At 45.5% G+C, this 16,505-nt stretch overlaps 1 protein-coding gene across 1 annotated transcript in view; it reads right to left on the bottom strand.

The window, feature by feature from the left end:
• Positions 1–2,175: 2,175 nt before the first annotated feature.
• Positions 2,176–16,505, bottom strand: part of tek (TEK tyrosine kinase, endothelial) — a 71,107-nt gene continuing 56,777 nt past the window's right edge. The window contains exons 19-25 of the mRNA XM_065007664.1: positions 15,083–15,273; positions 9,853–9,966; positions 8,808–8,878; positions 6,445–6,485; positions 5,711–5,807; positions 3,551–3,650; positions 2,176–3,025 (exon numbers count right to left, since the gene is read on the bottom strand). Of these exons, the coding sequence (XP_064863736.1) occupies positions 2,951–3,025; positions 3,551–3,650; positions 5,711–5,807; positions 6,445–6,485; positions 8,808–8,878; positions 9,853–9,966; positions 15,083–15,273 (689 nt within the window). The 3' untranslated portion in view covers positions 2,176–2,950. The remainder of the gene's footprint in view (positions 3,026–3,550; positions 3,651–5,710; positions 5,808–6,444; positions 6,486–8,807; positions 8,879–9,852; positions 9,967–15,082; positions 15,274–16,505) is intronic.

Below are 16,505 nucleotides of genomic sequence, written 5' to 3'. Positions count from 1 at the left end.
TGCTAACACCTCACTGTGATTAGATTGATAATAGATAGCACATAGGCTAACATGCTAACACCCTCACTGATTAGACAGGTGATAAATACCACAGAGGTTAACATGCTAACACCTCACTGTGATTAGACAGGTGATAAATACCACAGAGGCTAACATGCTAACCCTCACTGTGATTAGACAGGTGATAAATACCACAGAGGCTAACATGCTAACACCCTCACTGTGATTAGACAGGTGATAAATACCACAGAGGCTAACATGCTAACACCTCACTGTGATTAGACAGGTGATAAATAGCACAGAGGCTAACACCTCACTGTAGGAAGAGTTCTCTCCATGGACAGCCACTCACAGTGTTTTAATCCACCAGTGTGTTTATTTTAAAACTTCACCTCAGAGGTTCTCAACATGGATTAAAGTCAAGGTTGATCCTCACCACAGCTAATTAAAAAGAGAGTTGCTTCGTCTAATCAATCGGATCCATGTACAACAGTAGGCTAATATATAAAGCTGACCAGGCACTCACAGCCCACCTCTACAGTACCTCTCACCTCAGTGACTGTGTGTCTCTGTCTAGAGTCTGTCTAACCAAAGAGGAGGTTTAATGCTGACATGTCGGTTGGTACATAATTGACTTATTCCTCGTAGCTAACGGTGCGACAATCGTCTTCCAACGAGAGTCTTGTCTTTGGGCCAAAACTTGCGCCCCTTTTGTCCCATGAGAGACACCATCTCTTGCAGCTCAGACCTACCAGTCGGTGGTACCGCCTAGACTTTTCCTCCATGGGTGAGGAGGCCAGCAGCCCGCCGGTGTGTGTTCAGATCGTGTCGATGATCTTCCTGGTGTGTTTCGGCCTGTACTGCATCGTGAAGGGCGTGTCCTTTGGCCTCTTCAGCTGGTGGTATATCCTGGGAGGATCGTGTATCGTGGCGGCAGCTTTCGCATCGTTCAGGGTATATGAGGTGTGTATTATCTCTGCTCAGAGGGAGATCTGTGAGGGACAGCCCTGTGGACCAGAGACAGCCCTGTGGACCAGAGACAGCCCTGTGGACCAGAGACAGCCCTGTGGAGCCGGACCATAGAGTGGTCCAGAGACTAGTGACAGCCTTGTGGACCAGAGACAGCCCTGTGGACCAGAGATAGCCCTGTGGACCAGAGACAGCCCTGTGGACCAGAGACAGCCCTGTGGAGCCGGACCATAGAGTGGTCCAGAGACTAGGGACAGCCCTGTGGACCAGAGACAGCCCTGTGGCCCAGAGACAGCCCTGTGGAGCCGGACCATAGAGTGGTCCAGAGACTAGGGACAGCCCTGTGGACCAGAGACAGCCCTGTGGACCAGAGACAGCCCTGTGGAGCCGGACCATTGAGTGGTCCAGAGACTAGTGACAGCCTTGTGGACCAGAGACTAGGGACAGCCCTGTGGACCAGAGACAGCCTTGTGGACCAGAGACAGCCGTGTGGACCAGAGACTAGGGACAGCCTTGTGGACCAGAGACAGCCTTGTGGACCAGAGACAGCCTTGTGGACCAGAGACAGCCGTGTGGACCAGAGACTAGGGACAGCCTTGTGGACCAGAGACAGCCTTGTGGACCAGAGACAGCCGTGTGGACCAGAGACTAGTGACAGCCCTGTGGACCCAGACCATAGAGTGACCCAGAGACTAGGAACAGACCTGTAGCAGACAGAAGACCCTGCGAGGAGACCGTGGCGGTAACAGCCAGATATAGACTGGATTTCTTCCTGGACCACTGACCTATCCTGAACTATCTGGATATAAAATGGATAGAAATAAGGACAGAATAACTCCAGTATTACTGACTTGTGTCATGAAATCATAGTGTACTGCTTGATTATTAGGTGGTATGCTTTGTTGCACTCATCACTGGCCCCCCAATGGTGGAACAAACTCCCTCACGACGCCAGGACAGCGGAGTCAATCACCACCTTCCGGAGACACCTGAAACCCCACCTCTTTAAGGAATACCTAGGATAGGATAAAGTAATCCCTCTTACCCCCCCTCCCCCTGAAAAGATTTAGATGCACTACTGTTCCACTGGATGTCATAAGGTGAATGCACCAATTTGTAAGTCGCTCTGGATAAGAGCGTCTGCTAAATGACTTAAATGTAAATGATCTCTTTGTACATTTAAAAAAAAAAGTCATACATCACAGATAAGAATTTAATCACAAAACGTTTTATTAATTTTAAGGATACCATTTTTTCCCCCCTAAGTAATGGTTTCTTAAAGACATTTACATCTGATATTACAGCAGGCTACCATGTATGTTACACTATACAGATGTAGGTTCTTCATTTGATCACTTTTTTTGTTGTTGGGAATTTTCCTACACGGCTGAAAATGCAAACTTGTAGTGTATTATTCAAGGTTTAAAAAGGATTCTAACATTTTGTAATTTCCACTTTAAAATGTCAGACTTGATTTGCACCTAATGAAAAATGTATTATAACCCACGTAATAATTCCCTTTTCCTGTTGCTGCGGGATTATTTTCCAGCTGTAGAAAACTGGCTCAAATTAAGATCCTCCATCTGTAAGGTCAACCGTTACACTGTTGTTATCGGTAAGCCAGCGACTAGCATAGCCTGTGTCCCAAATGGCACTATTCCCTTTCCAGTGCACTACTTTTGACCAGGGCCCCTAGGTAGTGCACTATACAGTATGGGGGAATAGGGTGGACGGTTCATCAAAACAGAAGAATCATCATCAACAACAACAACAACAATTTAACATCAAGGATTACCGTTTTGAAAGTCAGTTTATGATTGGACAAAAGTTAGCACATAACTTGGAATACACAATATGTGCAAAATACTAGTCTGTGAACCCCTTGTAAGAGGATTTCTTAAACCATGTAACTTTATAATTCTCCGTACAGCGCAGTGGTAGTGGCATACTTGCACTGTAGTTTTTAGGTTTCAGCACAAGGTCATCCGGCTTCTTCTGCGGAGCAGTCGATACCGGCATAGGTGAACTTCTCATACAGGGTGGTGTTGACATATGTCTAGAAACAACAGGAAGAGAAATAGGGTTCTGTACTTAATTAACTGATAGAGAAAGCTTGCGATGGGCTACTGTCATACCCTGTACCTACGTTGTGGCTAATACTTCCTACTGGAACTTCCTACTTCCTACTGTAACCTCCTACTTCAACTTCCTACGTCCTACTGGAACTTCCTACTTCCTACTGTAACTTCCTACTGGAACTTCCTACGTCCTACTGGAACTTCCTACTGTAACTTCCTAATGGAACTTCCTACTTCAACTTCCTACCTCCTACTGGAACTTCCTACTTCCTACTGTAACTTCCTACTTCTTACTGGAACTTCCTACTGGAACTTTCTACTTCCTACTGTAACTTCCTACTTCAACTTCCTACCTCCTACTGTAACTTCCTACTTCAACTTCCTACTTCCTACTGTAACTTCCTACTTCCTACTGGAACGTCCTACTACTGAATGTCCTATGTGGGTTTTTTTATTACCAATGACGGAGTAGATGAATGAGTAAAAAATAAAGTGTGTTTTACCTTCCTCTCCTCCAGCATCCTGTTGAGGGAGACCAGTATCTGTTGAAACGAGGGTCTCTCGTAAGGCTTTTCTCTCCAGCACTGACCCATCAGGTCATACCTGGACAACAACACAGGAGAAAATGGATTTAATACATACCGCAAATAACCTTGAATCTGATTTGAACTTATTTTTTATGTTTTTAAAACTGTACCCTTATCATTTCCTTCATGCGTGTCTCTATATTCTATATGTCTCTATATTCTGTGTCTCTATATTCTATATGTCTCTATATTCTGTGTGTCTCTATATTCTGTGTGTCTCTATATTCTATGTCTCTATATTCTGTGTCTCTATATTCTATATGTCTCTATATTCTGCATGTCTCTATATTCTGTGTCTCTATATTCTATGTCTCTATATTCTGTGTCTCTATATTCTATATGTCTCTATATTCTATATGTCTCTATATTCTATGTCTCTATATTCTGTGTCTCTATATTCTATGTCTCTATATTCTGCGTGTCTCTATATTCTGTGTGTCTCTATATTCTCTGATGTCTATATATGTCTCTATATTCTCTGATGTCTATATATGTCTCTATATTCTCTGATGTCTCTATATTCTCTGATGTCTCTATATTCTCTGATGTCTATATATGTCTCTATATTCTCTGATGTCTCTATATTCTCTGATGTCTCTATATTCTCTGATGTCTATATTCTCTGATGTCTCTATATTCTCTGATGTCTCTATATTCTCTGATGTCTATATATGTCTCTATATTCTCTGATCTCTATATTCTCTGATCTCTATATTCTCTGATGTCTCTATATTCTCTGATGTCTATATTCTCTGATGTCTCTATATTCTCTGATGTCTCTATATTCTCTGATGTCTATATATGTCTCTATATTCTCTGATCTCTATATTCTCTGATGTCTCTATATTCTCTGATGTCTCTATTTTCTCTGATCTCTATATTCTCTGATGTCTCTATATTCTCTGATGTCTCTATATTCTCTGATGTCTCTATATTCTCTGATCTCTATATTCTCTGATGTCTCTATATTCTCTGATCTCTATATTCTCTGATGTCTCTATATTCTCTGATGTCTATATATTCTCTGATGTCTCTATATTCTCTGATGTCTCTATATTCTGTGTGTCTCTATATTCTGTGTGTCTCTATATTCTCTGATGTCTATATATGTCTCTATATTCTCTGATGTCTATATATGTCTCTATATTCTCTGATGTCTATATATGTCTCTATATTCTCTGATGTCTCTATATTCTCTGATGTCTCTATATGTCTCTATATTCTCTGATGTCTCTATATTCTCTGATGTCTCTATATTCTCTGATCTCTATATATGTCTCTATATTCTCTGATGTCTCTATATTCTCTGATCTCTATATTCTCTGATGTCTCTATATTCTCTGATGTCTCTATATTCTCTGATGTCTATATTCTCTGATGTCTCTATATTCTGTGTGTCTCTATATTCTGTGTGTCTCTATATTCTCTGATGTCTCTATATTCTCTGATCTCTATATATGTCTCTATATTCTCTGATGTCTCTATATTCTCTGATGTCTCTATATTCTCTGATCTCTATATTCTCTGATGTCTCTATATTCTCTGATGTCTCTATATTCTCTGATCTCTATATTCTCTGATCTCTATATTCTCTGATGTCTCTATTCTCTGATGTCTCTATATTCTCTGATCTCTATATATGTCTCTATATTCTCTGATGTCTCTATATTCTCTGATGTCTCTATATTCTCTGATCTCTATATTCTCTGATCTCTATATTCTCTGATCTCTATATTCTCTGATCTCTATATTCTCTGATGTCTATATTCTCTGATGTCTCTATATTCTCTGATGTCTCTATATTCTCTGATCTCTATATTCTCTGATCTCTATATTCTCTGATGTCTCTATATTCTCTGATCTCTATATTCTCTGATGTCTATATTCTCTGATGTCTATATATGTCTCTATATTCTCTGATGTCTATATTCTCTGATGTCTATATATTCTCTGATGTCTATATATGTCTCTATATTCTCTGATCTCTATATTCTCTGATGTCTCTATATTCTCTGATGTCTACAGTCAGAGTCTTCAGCAGAGCCCTGGTTAGACTACCATCTCCAGACTACTTACACCTCATCGTCACAGTTGAGGGGTTTCTCCAGCCGGTAGCTCTGAGGCAGTTTCTCATACAGCTCTGCACACGTCATCCCACAGTACGGAGTACCTCCTGATACACCAGGTCAACACAAAATACACTGTACATGATAAGACGCACACACAGTAATGTACACACACTGGCCGTATCAGGCTGCATTTCAAATCCATTGTCAATATTGTAGATTATTATCCTGGATACAAACCTAGTTACCCTGGATACAAACCTAATTACCCTGGATTCAAACCTAGTTACCCTGGATGCAAACCTAATTACTCTGGATACAAACCTAGTTACCCTGGATACAAACCTAATAACCCTCGATACAAACCTAATTATCCTGGATACACACCTAATTATCCTGGAAGTAAACCTAGTTACCCTGGATACAAACCTAGTTACCCTGGATGCAAACCTAATTACTCTGGATACAAACCTAGTTACCCTGGATACAAACCTAATAACCCTCGATACAAACCTAATTATCCTGGATACACACCTAATTATCCTGGAAGTAAACCTAGTTACCCTGGATACAAACCTAGTTACCCTGGATACAAACCGAATTATCCTGGATACAAACCTAATTATCCTGGAAGTAAACCTAGTTACCCTGGATACAAACCTAGTTACCCTGGATACAAACCGAATTATCCTGGATCCAAACCTAATTATCCTGGATACAAACCTAATTATCATGAATACACACCTAAACTGACGATCTCCCAGAGAAGTACACCGTAAGACCATCTGGAGAGAGAGAGAGAGAAAAGAGAGAGAGAAGAGACAAGAAAGAGAGAGAGAGGGAGGAGAGAGAGAAGAAAGAACGAGAGAGGAGAGAAAGAGAGAGGTGATAGAGATTAAATGTACACAGAGTCAGACCATATAGAGTTAATGTATTTTAAAGATCTTTCTACAGCTGTCACTCCCTGTGTTTAGATAGTTTCAGTATTTTAGAACTGGAATATACAGTGGGGCAAAAAAGTATTTAGTCAGCCACCAATTGTGCAAGTTCTCTCAAAGATGAGAGAGGCCTGTAATTTTCATCATAGGTACACTTCAACTATGACAGAAAATCACATTGTAGGATTTTTAATGAATTTATTAGCAAATTATGGTGGAAAATAAGTATTTGGTCAATAACAAAAGTTTATCTCAATACCTTGTTTTATACCCTTTGTTGGCAATGACAGAGGTCAAACGTTTTCTGTAAGTCTTCACAAGGTTTTCACACACTGTTGCTGGTATTTTGGCCCATTCCTCCATTCAGATCTCCTCTAGAGCAGTGATGTTTTGGGGCTGTTGCTGGGCAACATGGACTTTCAACGTCCTGGTCCCTTTGCAGAAAAACAGCCCCAAAGCATGATGTTTCCACCCCCATGCTTCACAGTAGGTATGGTGTTCTTTGGATGCAACTCAGCATTCTTTGTCCTCCAAACACGACGAGTTGAGTTTTTAACAAAAAGTTATATTTTGGTTTCATCTGACCATATGACATTCTCCAAATTTTCTTCTGGATCATCCAAATGCTCTCTAGCCAACTTCAGACGTGCCTGGACATGTACTGGTTTAAGCAGTGGGACACGTCTGGCACTGCAGGATTTGAGTCCCTGGCGGCGTAGTGTGTTACTGATGGTAGGCTTTGTTACTTTGGTTCCAGCTCTCTGCAGGTCATTCACTAGGTCCCCCCGTGTGGTTCTGGGATTTTTGCTCACCGTTCTTGTGATCATTTTGACCCCACGGGGTGAGATCTTGCGTGGAGCCCCAGATCGAGGGAGATTATCAGTGGTCTTGTATGTCTTCCATTTCCTAATAATTGCTCCCACAGTTGATTTCTTCAAACCAAGCTGCTTACCTATTGCAGATTCAGTCTTCCCAGCCTGGTGCAGGTCTACAAATTTGTTTCTGGTGTCCTTTGACAGCTCTTTGGTCTTGGCCATAGTGGAGTTTGGAGTGTGACTGTTTGAGGTTGTGGACAGGTGTCTTTTATACTGATAACAAGTTCAAACAGGTGCCATTAATACAGGTAACGAGTGGAGGACAGAGGAGCCTCTTAAAGAAGAAATTACAGGTCTGTGAGAGCCAGAAATCGTGCTTGTTTGTACATTACCAAATACTTATTTTCCACCATAATTTGCAAATAAATTCATTAAAAATCCTACAATGTGATTTTCTGGAATTTTTTCCCTCGTTTTGTCTGTCCTAGTTGAAGTGTACCTATGATGAAAATTACAGGCCTCTCTCATCTTTTTAAGTGGGAGAACTTGCACAATTGGTGGCTGACTAAATACTTTTTTGCCCCACTGTAACATTGCGGATAAAGATCAGTATGAAACAGATTAACGTATTCAGTATGAAACAGATTAACGTATTCAGTATGAAACAGATTAACGTATTCAGTATGAAACAGATGAACGTATTCAGTATGAAACAGATTAACGTATTCAGTATGAAACAGATTAACGTATTCAGTATGAAACAGATTAACGTATTCAGTATGAAACAGATGAACGTATTCAGTATGAAACAGATTAACGTATTCAGTATGAAACAGATTAACGTATTCAGTATGATAACGTATTCAGTATGAAACAGATTAACGTATTCAGTATGAAACAGATTAACGTATTCAGTATGAAACAGATGAACGTATTCAGTATGAAACAGATGAACGTATTCAGTATGAAACAGATGAACGTATTCAGTATGAAACAGATTAACGTATTCAGTATGAAACAGATGAACGTATTCAGTATGAAACAGATTAACGTATTCAGTATGAAACAGATTAACGTATTCAGTATGAAACAGATTAACGTATTCAGTATGAAACAGATTAACGAAGACCTGCATCACTGTTCTGAGAGCGTTGCCGTTTCTAAAAGGAGGTTTTTGGGAGCCTTTGTTCATGATTTTTCAGGGCCCCCCATAATACACAACGAGTATGAGGAAGTGATTTGCTGTTTAGGGTAAAGTTCACAAAACTAGTGAAATCACAAAAAAAGGTGTCTGGATACTTCTAGAACATTCCATTCCCATGTTTTTTATATAGATGAAAGATGCAGTACTCACACATCACTGTTGGTGGTGTAGACACTGTAGTTCAGTGATTCTATGGCCATCCACCTGACAGGTAACCGTCCCTGTGAGTCACACACAGTAAACTTTGTCAACAAAGTTTTAGCACCAATAAAGTAATAATAATATAACAATTAATAATAATAATCATTTTAATAAAGTAGAAATATGTTTGATGTCCTCTGTGCCCTTATGAATAACCCCTATGATGTAACTGGAACGATGAGATAGATGTTCTTCTTCTCTGTTTTTGAGGAGATAGATGTTCTTCTTCTCTGTTTTAGAGGAGATAGATGTTCTTCTTCTCTGTTTTAGAGGAGATAGATGTTCTTCTTCTCTGTTTTAGAGGAGATAGATGTTCTTCTTCTCTGTTTTAGAGGAGATAGATGTTCTTCTTCTCTGTTTTAGAGGAGATAGATGTTCTTCTTCTCTGTTTTAGAGGAGATAGATGTTCTTCTTCTCTGTTTTAGAGGAGATAGATGTTCTTCTTCTCTGTTTTAGAGGAGATAGATGTTCTTCTTCTCTGTTTTAGAGGAGATTGATGTTCTTCTTCTCTGTTTTTGTTTTATTATTTCACTTCCATACTGTGTTCCATCTTGTCCAGCCATCTTTGTCTCAACCATAATGGAAATAAGTCCCAGACTGTATAGTGTGTTATCCTCTATGATTTAACAATGGAAATAAGTCCCAGACTGTATAGTGTGTTACCCTCTATGATTTAACAGTGGAAATAAGTCCCAGACTGTATAGTGTGTTACCCTCTATGATTTAACAGTGGAAATAAGTCCCAGATTGTATAGTGTGTTACCCTCTATGATTTAACAGTGGAAATAAGTCCCAGACTGTATAGTGTGTTACCCTCTATGATTTAACAGTGGAAATAAGTCCCAGATTTTGTTTTTTTAATGGTGGAATTAATAAACTAAACCAACTGAAAGGTAGGCTTCTGTTTGTGACCACAGCGGATCATATGATTTCATAGTATAAAAACTGTGTGATTTACGTTGACATTAAATTTGTCAGCTTCAGAGACTCTTACCATCGTCTTCTTCACATAGACCTCCTGACCTCTGGACAGACCAAAGTCGGCTATCTTGGCCACAAAGTTGTCTCCCACCAGGATGTTCCTGGCTGCCAGGTCTCTGTGGATGAACTAGAAATCACAAGAGATCTGATCAGAATATACAACTCACAAGAATAAATCCTATAGTTGTGTGCAACGTTTATGGGATTTTATGACTAAAAGCACACTCTCTTGTCTCTGGGATCTGAAACATAAAAAAAGGCACTGACCTAGCCTGGTCCCAGATCAGTTTGGGCAGTACCTAGCCTGGTCCCAGATCAGTTTGGGCAGTACCTAGCCTGGTCCCAGGTCAGTTTGGGCTGTACCTAGCCTGGTCGCAGATTAGTTTGGAATGTACCTAGCCTGGTCCCAGGTCAGTTTGGGCTGTACCTAGCCTGGTCCCAGGTCAGTTTGGGCTGTACCTAGCCTGGTCCCAGGTCAGTTTGGGCTGTACCTAGCCTGGTCCCAGGTCAGTTTGGGCTGTACCTAGCCTGGTCCCAGATCAGTTTGGGCAGTACCTAGCCTGGTCCCAGGTCAGTTTGGGCTGTACCTAGCCTGGTCCCAGATCAGTTTGGGCAGTACCTAGCCTGGTCCCAGGTCAGTTTGGGCTGTACCTAGCCTGGTCCCAGGTCAGTTTGGGCTGTACCTAGCCTGGTCCCAGATTAGTTTGGGCTGTACCTAGCCTGGTCCCAGGTCAGTTTGGGCTGTACCTAGCCTGGTCCCAGGTCAGTTTGGGCTGTACCTAGCCTGGTACCAGGTCAGTTTGGGCTGTACCTAGCCTGGTCCCAGGTCAGTTTGGGCAGTACCTAGCCTGGTCCCAGATCAGTTTGGGCAGTACCTAGCCTGGTCCCAGGTCAGTTTGGGCTGTACCTAGCCTGGTCGCAGATTAGTTTGGAATGTACCTAGCCTGGTCCCAGGTCAGTTTGGGCTGTACCTAGCCTGGTCCCAGGTCAGTTTGGGCTGTACCTAGCCTGGTCCCAGGTCAGTTTGGGCTGTACCTAGCCTGGTCCCAGGTCAGTTTGGGCTGTACCTAGCCTGGTCCCAGATCAGTTTGGGCTGTACCTAGCCTGGTCCCAGATCAGTTTGGGCTGTACCTAGCCTGGTCCCAGGTCAGTTTGGCTGTACCTAACCGGGTCCCAGATCAGTTTGGGCAGTACCTAGCCTGGTCCCAGGTCAATTTGGGCTGTACCTAGCCTGGTCCCAGATCAGTTTGGGCTGTACCTAGCCTGGTCCCAGATCAGTTTGGGCTGTACCTAACCGGGTCCCAGATCAGTTTGGGCTGTACCTAGCCTGGTCCCAGATCAGTTTGGGCAGTACCTAACCGGGTCCCAGATCAGTTTGGGCTGTACCTAGCCTGGTCCCAGGTCAGTTTGGGCTGTACCTAGCCTGGTCCCAGATTAGTTTGGGCTGTACCTAGCCTGGTCCCAGGTCAGTTTGGGCTGTACCTAGCCTGGTCCCAGGTCAGTTTGGGCTGTACCTAGCCTGGTACCAGGTCAGTTTGGGCTGTACCTAGCCTGGTCCCAGGTCAGTTTGGGCAGTACCTAGCCTGTTCCCAGATCAGTTTGGGCAGTACCTAGCCTGGTCCCAGGTCAGTTTGGGCTGTACCTAGCCTGGTCCCAGATCAGTTTGGGCTGAGCCTGGTCCCAGGTCAGTTTGGGCAGCCTGGTCCCAGTCACAGTACCTAGCCTGGTCCCAGATCAGTTTCCCTAACCGGGTCAGTTTGGGCTGTACCTAGCCTGGTCCCAGGTCAGTTTGGGCTGTACCTAGCCTGGTCCCAGGTCAGTTTGGGCTGTACCAGCCTGGTCCCAGGTCAGTTTGGGCTGTACCTAGCCTGGTCCCAGATCAGTTTGGGCTGTACCTAGCCTGGTCCCCCAGATCAGTTTGGGCTGGTCCCAGTACCTAGCCTGGTCCCAGGTCAGTTTGGCTTTAACCGGGTCCCAGATCAGTTTGGGCAGTACCTAGCCTGGTCCCAGGTCAATTTGGGCTGTACCTAGCCTGGTCCCAGATCAGTTTGGGCTGTACCTAGCCTGGTCCCAGATCAGTTTGGGCAGTCCCAGGTCCCAGATCAGTTTGGGCTGTACCTAGCCTGGTCCCAGATCAGTTTGGGCTGTACCTAGCCTGGTCCGCAGATCAGTTTGGGCTGTACCTAGCCCCAGATCAGTTTGGGCTGTACCTAGCCTGGTCCCAGATCAGTTTGGGCTGGACCGAGCCTGGTCCCAGGTCAGTTTGTGCTGTACCTAGCCTGGTCCCAGATCAGTTTGGGCTGGACCGAGCCTGGTCCCAGGTCAGTTTGGGCTGTACCTAGCCTGGTCCCAGATCAGTTTGGGCTGTACCTAACCTGGTCCCAGATCAGTTTGGGCTGGAGAGCCTGGTCCCAGGTCAGTTTGGCTGCTAGCCTGGTCGCAGATTAGTTTGGAATGTACCTAACCTGGTCCCAGATCAGTTTGGGCTGTAGCCTGGTCCCAGGGTCCCAGATCAGTCAGTTTGGGCTGTAGCCTGGTCCCAGATCAGTTTGGGCTGTACCTAGCCTGGTCGCAGATCAGTTTGGGCTGTACCTAGCCTGGTCGCAGATCAGTTTGGGCTGTACCTAGCCTGGTCCCAGATCAGTTTGGGCTGGACCGAGCCTGGTCCCAGGTCAGTTTGGGCTGTACCTAGCCTGGTCCCAGTCAGTTTGGGCCCAGAGGTCAGTTTGGGCTGTAGCCTGGTCCCAGATCAGCCTGGTCCCAGATCAGTTTGGGCTGGACCGAGCCTGGTCCCAGGTCAGTTTGTGCTGTACCTAGCCTGGTCGCAGATTAGTTTGGAATGTACCTAACCTGGTCCCAGATCAGTTTGGGCTGTACCTAGCCTGGTCCCAGGTCAGTTTGGGCTGTACCTAGCCTGGTCCCAGGTCAGTTTGGGCTGTACCTAGCCTGGTCCCAGGTCAGTTTGGGCTGTACCTAGCCTGGTCGCAGATTAGTTTGGGCTGTACCTAGCCTGGTCCCAGATCAGTTTGGACTGTACCTAGCCTGGTCCCAGATCAGTTTGGGCAGTACCTAGCCGGGTCCCAGATCAGTTTGGGCAGTACCTAACCGGGTCCCAGATCAGTTTGGGCTGTACCTAGCCTGGTCGCAGATTAGTTTGGGCTGTACCTAGCCTGGTCCCAGATCAGTTTGGACTGTACCTAGCCTGGTCCCAGATCAGTTTGGGCAGTACCTAGCCGGGTCCCAGGTCAGTTTGTGCTGTACCTAGCCTGGTCCCAGATCAGTTTGGGCTGTACCTAGCCTGGTCCCAGATCAGTTTGGGCTGGACCGAGCCTGGTCCCAGGTCAGTTTGTGCTGTACCTAGCCTGGTCGCAGATTAGTTTGGAATGTACGTAGCCTGGTCCCAGATCAGTTTGGGCTGTACCTAGCCTGGTCCCAGGTCAGTTTGGGCTGTACCTAGCCTGGTCGCAGATTAGTTTGGGCTGTACCTAGCCTGGTCCCAGATCAGTTTGGGCTGTACCTAGCCTGGTCGCAGATCAGTTTGGGCAGTACCTAGCCTGGTCCCAGATCAGTTTGGGCTGTACCTAGCCTGGTCGCAGATCAGTTTGGGCTGTACCTAGCCTGGTCGCAGATTAGTTTGGAATGTACCTAACCTGGTCCCAGATCAGTTTGGGCTGTACCTAGCCTGGTCCCAGGTCAGTTTGGGCTGTACCTAGCCTGGTCGCAGGTCAGTTTGGGCTGTACCTAGCCTGGTCCCAGGTCAGTTTGGGCTGTACCTAGCCTGGTCGCAGATTAGTTTGGGCTGTACCTAGCCTGGTCCCAGATCAGTTTGGACTGTACCTAGCCTGGTCCCAGATCAGTTTGGGCAGTACCTAGCCGGGTCCCAGATCAGTTTGGGCAGTACCTAACCGGGTCCCAGATTAGTTTGGGCTGTACCTAGCCTGGTCCCAGATCAGTTTGGACTGTACCTAGCCTGGTCCCAGATCAGTTTGGGCAGTACCTAGCCGGGTCCCAGGTCAGTTTGTGCTGTACCTAGCCTGGTCCCAGATCAGTTTGGGCTGTACCTAGCCTGGTCCCAGATCAGTTTGGGCTGGACCGAGCCTGGTCCCAGGTCAGTTTGTGCTGTACCTAGCCTGGTCGCAGATTAGTTTGGAATGTACCTAACCTGGTCCCAGATCAGTTTGGGCTGGACCGAGCCTGGTCCCAGGTCAGTTTGGGCTGTACCTAGCCTGGTCCCAGATCAGTTTGGGCAGTACCTAGCCTGGTCGCAGGTCAGTTTGGGCTGTACCTAGCCTGGTCGCAGGTCAGTTTGGGCTGTACGTAGCCTGGTCCCAGATCAGTTTGGGCTGTACCTAGCCTGGTCCCAGGTCAGTTTGGGCTGTACCTAGCCTGGTCGCAGATTAGTTTGGGCTGTACCTAGCCTGGTCCCAGATCAGTTTGGGCTGTACCTAGCCTGGTCCCAGATCAGTTTGGGCAGTACCTAGCCTGGTCCCAGGTCAGTTTGGGCTGTACCTAACCGGGTCCCAGATCAGTTTGTGCTGTACCTAGCCGGGTCCCAGATCAGTTTGGGCAGTACCTAACCGGGTCCCAGATCAGTTTGGGCTGTACCTAGCCGGGTCCCAGATCAGTTTGGGCAGTACCTAACCGGGTCCCAGATCAGTTTGGGCTGTACCTAGCCTGGTCGCAGATTAGTTTGGGCTATACCTAACCTGGTCCCAGATCAGTTTGGGCTGGACCGAGCCTAGTCCCAGGTCAGTTTGGGCTGTACCTAGCCTGGTCCCAGATCAGTTTTGGCTGTACGTAGCCTGGTCCCAGATCAGTTTGGGCTGTACCTATCCTGGTCACATACCAGTTTGGTCTGTACCTCGGGCCATATCTTCAGTACTGACCTGTTTCTGAGCCAGGTAGTCCATGCCCCGGTCCACATCTCCAGTACTGACCTGTTTCTGAGCCAGGTAGTTCATGCCCCGGTCCACATCTCCAGTACTGACCTGTTTCTGAGCCAGGTAGTTCATGCCTCGGTCCACATCTCCAGTACTGACCTGTTTCTGAGCCAGGTAGTCCACACCTCGGTCCACATCTCCAGTACTGACCTGTTTCTGAGCCAGGTAATCCACGCCTCGGTCCACATCTCCAGTACTGACCTGTTTCTGAGCCAGGTAGTCCATGCCTCGGTCCACATCTCCAGTACTGACCTGTTTCTGAGCCAGGTAGTCCATGCCCCGGTCCACATCTCCAGTACTGACCTGTTTCTGAGCCAGGTAGTCCATGCCTCGGGCCACGTCGGCAGCAAAGTGGAGCAGCTGTTGTGAGGTGAGGGTGGAGGCGGTGCTGTTGGCGATAGCGAAGGCCGGGTCAGTCTCCAACACTCTGCTCTTCCTCAGGAAGTCCAACAGGTTACCGTGAGGGGCGAACTCTATGGCCAGGTACAGGTAACCTGGAGACATGGTAGAAAACCCTGGTTAATAATATCATATATCACTTTACTCTATGGTCAGGTACAGGTAACCTGGAGACATGGTAGAAAACCCTGGTTTATAATATCATATATCACTTTACTCTATGGCTAGTTAGAGATACCCTGTCCAAGAGATGGGTAACATTATATCAGCCTGCCGCGGGGGGGGGGGCTCTATGGTCAGGTACAGATACCCTGATGAGAGGTAACAGAGAGAGGTGGGTAACATTATATCAGCTTGCCGTGAGGGGGGGGACTCTATGGTCAGGTACAGATACCCTGATGAGAGGTAACAGAGAGAGGTGGGTAACATTATATCAGCTTGCCGTGAGGGGGGGGGACTCTATGGTCAGGTACAGATACCCTGATGAGAGGTAACAGAGAGAGGTGGGTAACATTATATCAGCTTGCCGTGAGGGGGGGGGACTCTATGGTCAGGTACAGATACCCTGATGAGAGGTAACATTATATCAGCTTGCTTATCAGCAAAACCCATCTGATCAACAGCAAAACCCATCTGATCAACAGCCCAGTAAAACCCATCTGATCAACAGCAAAACCCATCTGATCAACAGTAAAAACCCATCTGATCAACAGTAAAACCCATCTGATCAACAGTAAAAACCCATCTGATCATCAGTAAAACCCATCTGATCAACAGCCCAGTAAAACCCATCTGATCAACAGCCCAGTAAAACCCATCTGATCAACAGCCCAGTAAAACCCATCTGATCATCAGCAAAACAAATCTGTTCATCAGTAAAACCCATCTGATCAACAGTAAAAACCCATCTGATCATCAGTAAAACCCATCTGATCACCAGTAAAAACCATCTGATCAACAGCCCAGTAAAACCCATCTGATCAACAGTAAAACCCATCTGATCAACAGCCCAGTAAAACCCATCTGATCATCAGTAAAACCCATCTGATCAACAGCCCAGTAAAACCCATCTGATCAACAGTAAAACCCATCTGATCAACAGCAAAACCCATCTGATCAACAGTAAAACCCATCTGATCAACAGCCCAGTAAAACCCATCTGATCAACAGTAAAACCCATCTGATCAACAGCAAAACCCATCTGATCATCAGCAAAACAAATCTGTTCATCAGTAAAACCCATCTGATCAACAGTAAAAACCCATCTGATCAACAGCCCAGTAAAACCCATCTGATCAACAGTAAAACACATCTGATCAACTGCCCG

Source organism: Oncorhynchus nerka, linkage group LG22 (genome assembly GCF_034236695.1).
Source record: "Oncorhynchus nerka isolate Pitt River linkage group LG22, Oner_Uvic_2.0, whole genome shotgun sequence".
In the NCBI taxonomy this organism is placed as follows: domain Eukaryota; kingdom Metazoa; phylum Chordata; class Actinopteri; order Salmoniformes; family Salmonidae; genus Oncorhynchus; species Oncorhynchus nerka.
Note: the sequence above shows the minus strand (reverse complement) of the source record. Positions and strands in the feature narration are given on the sequence as shown.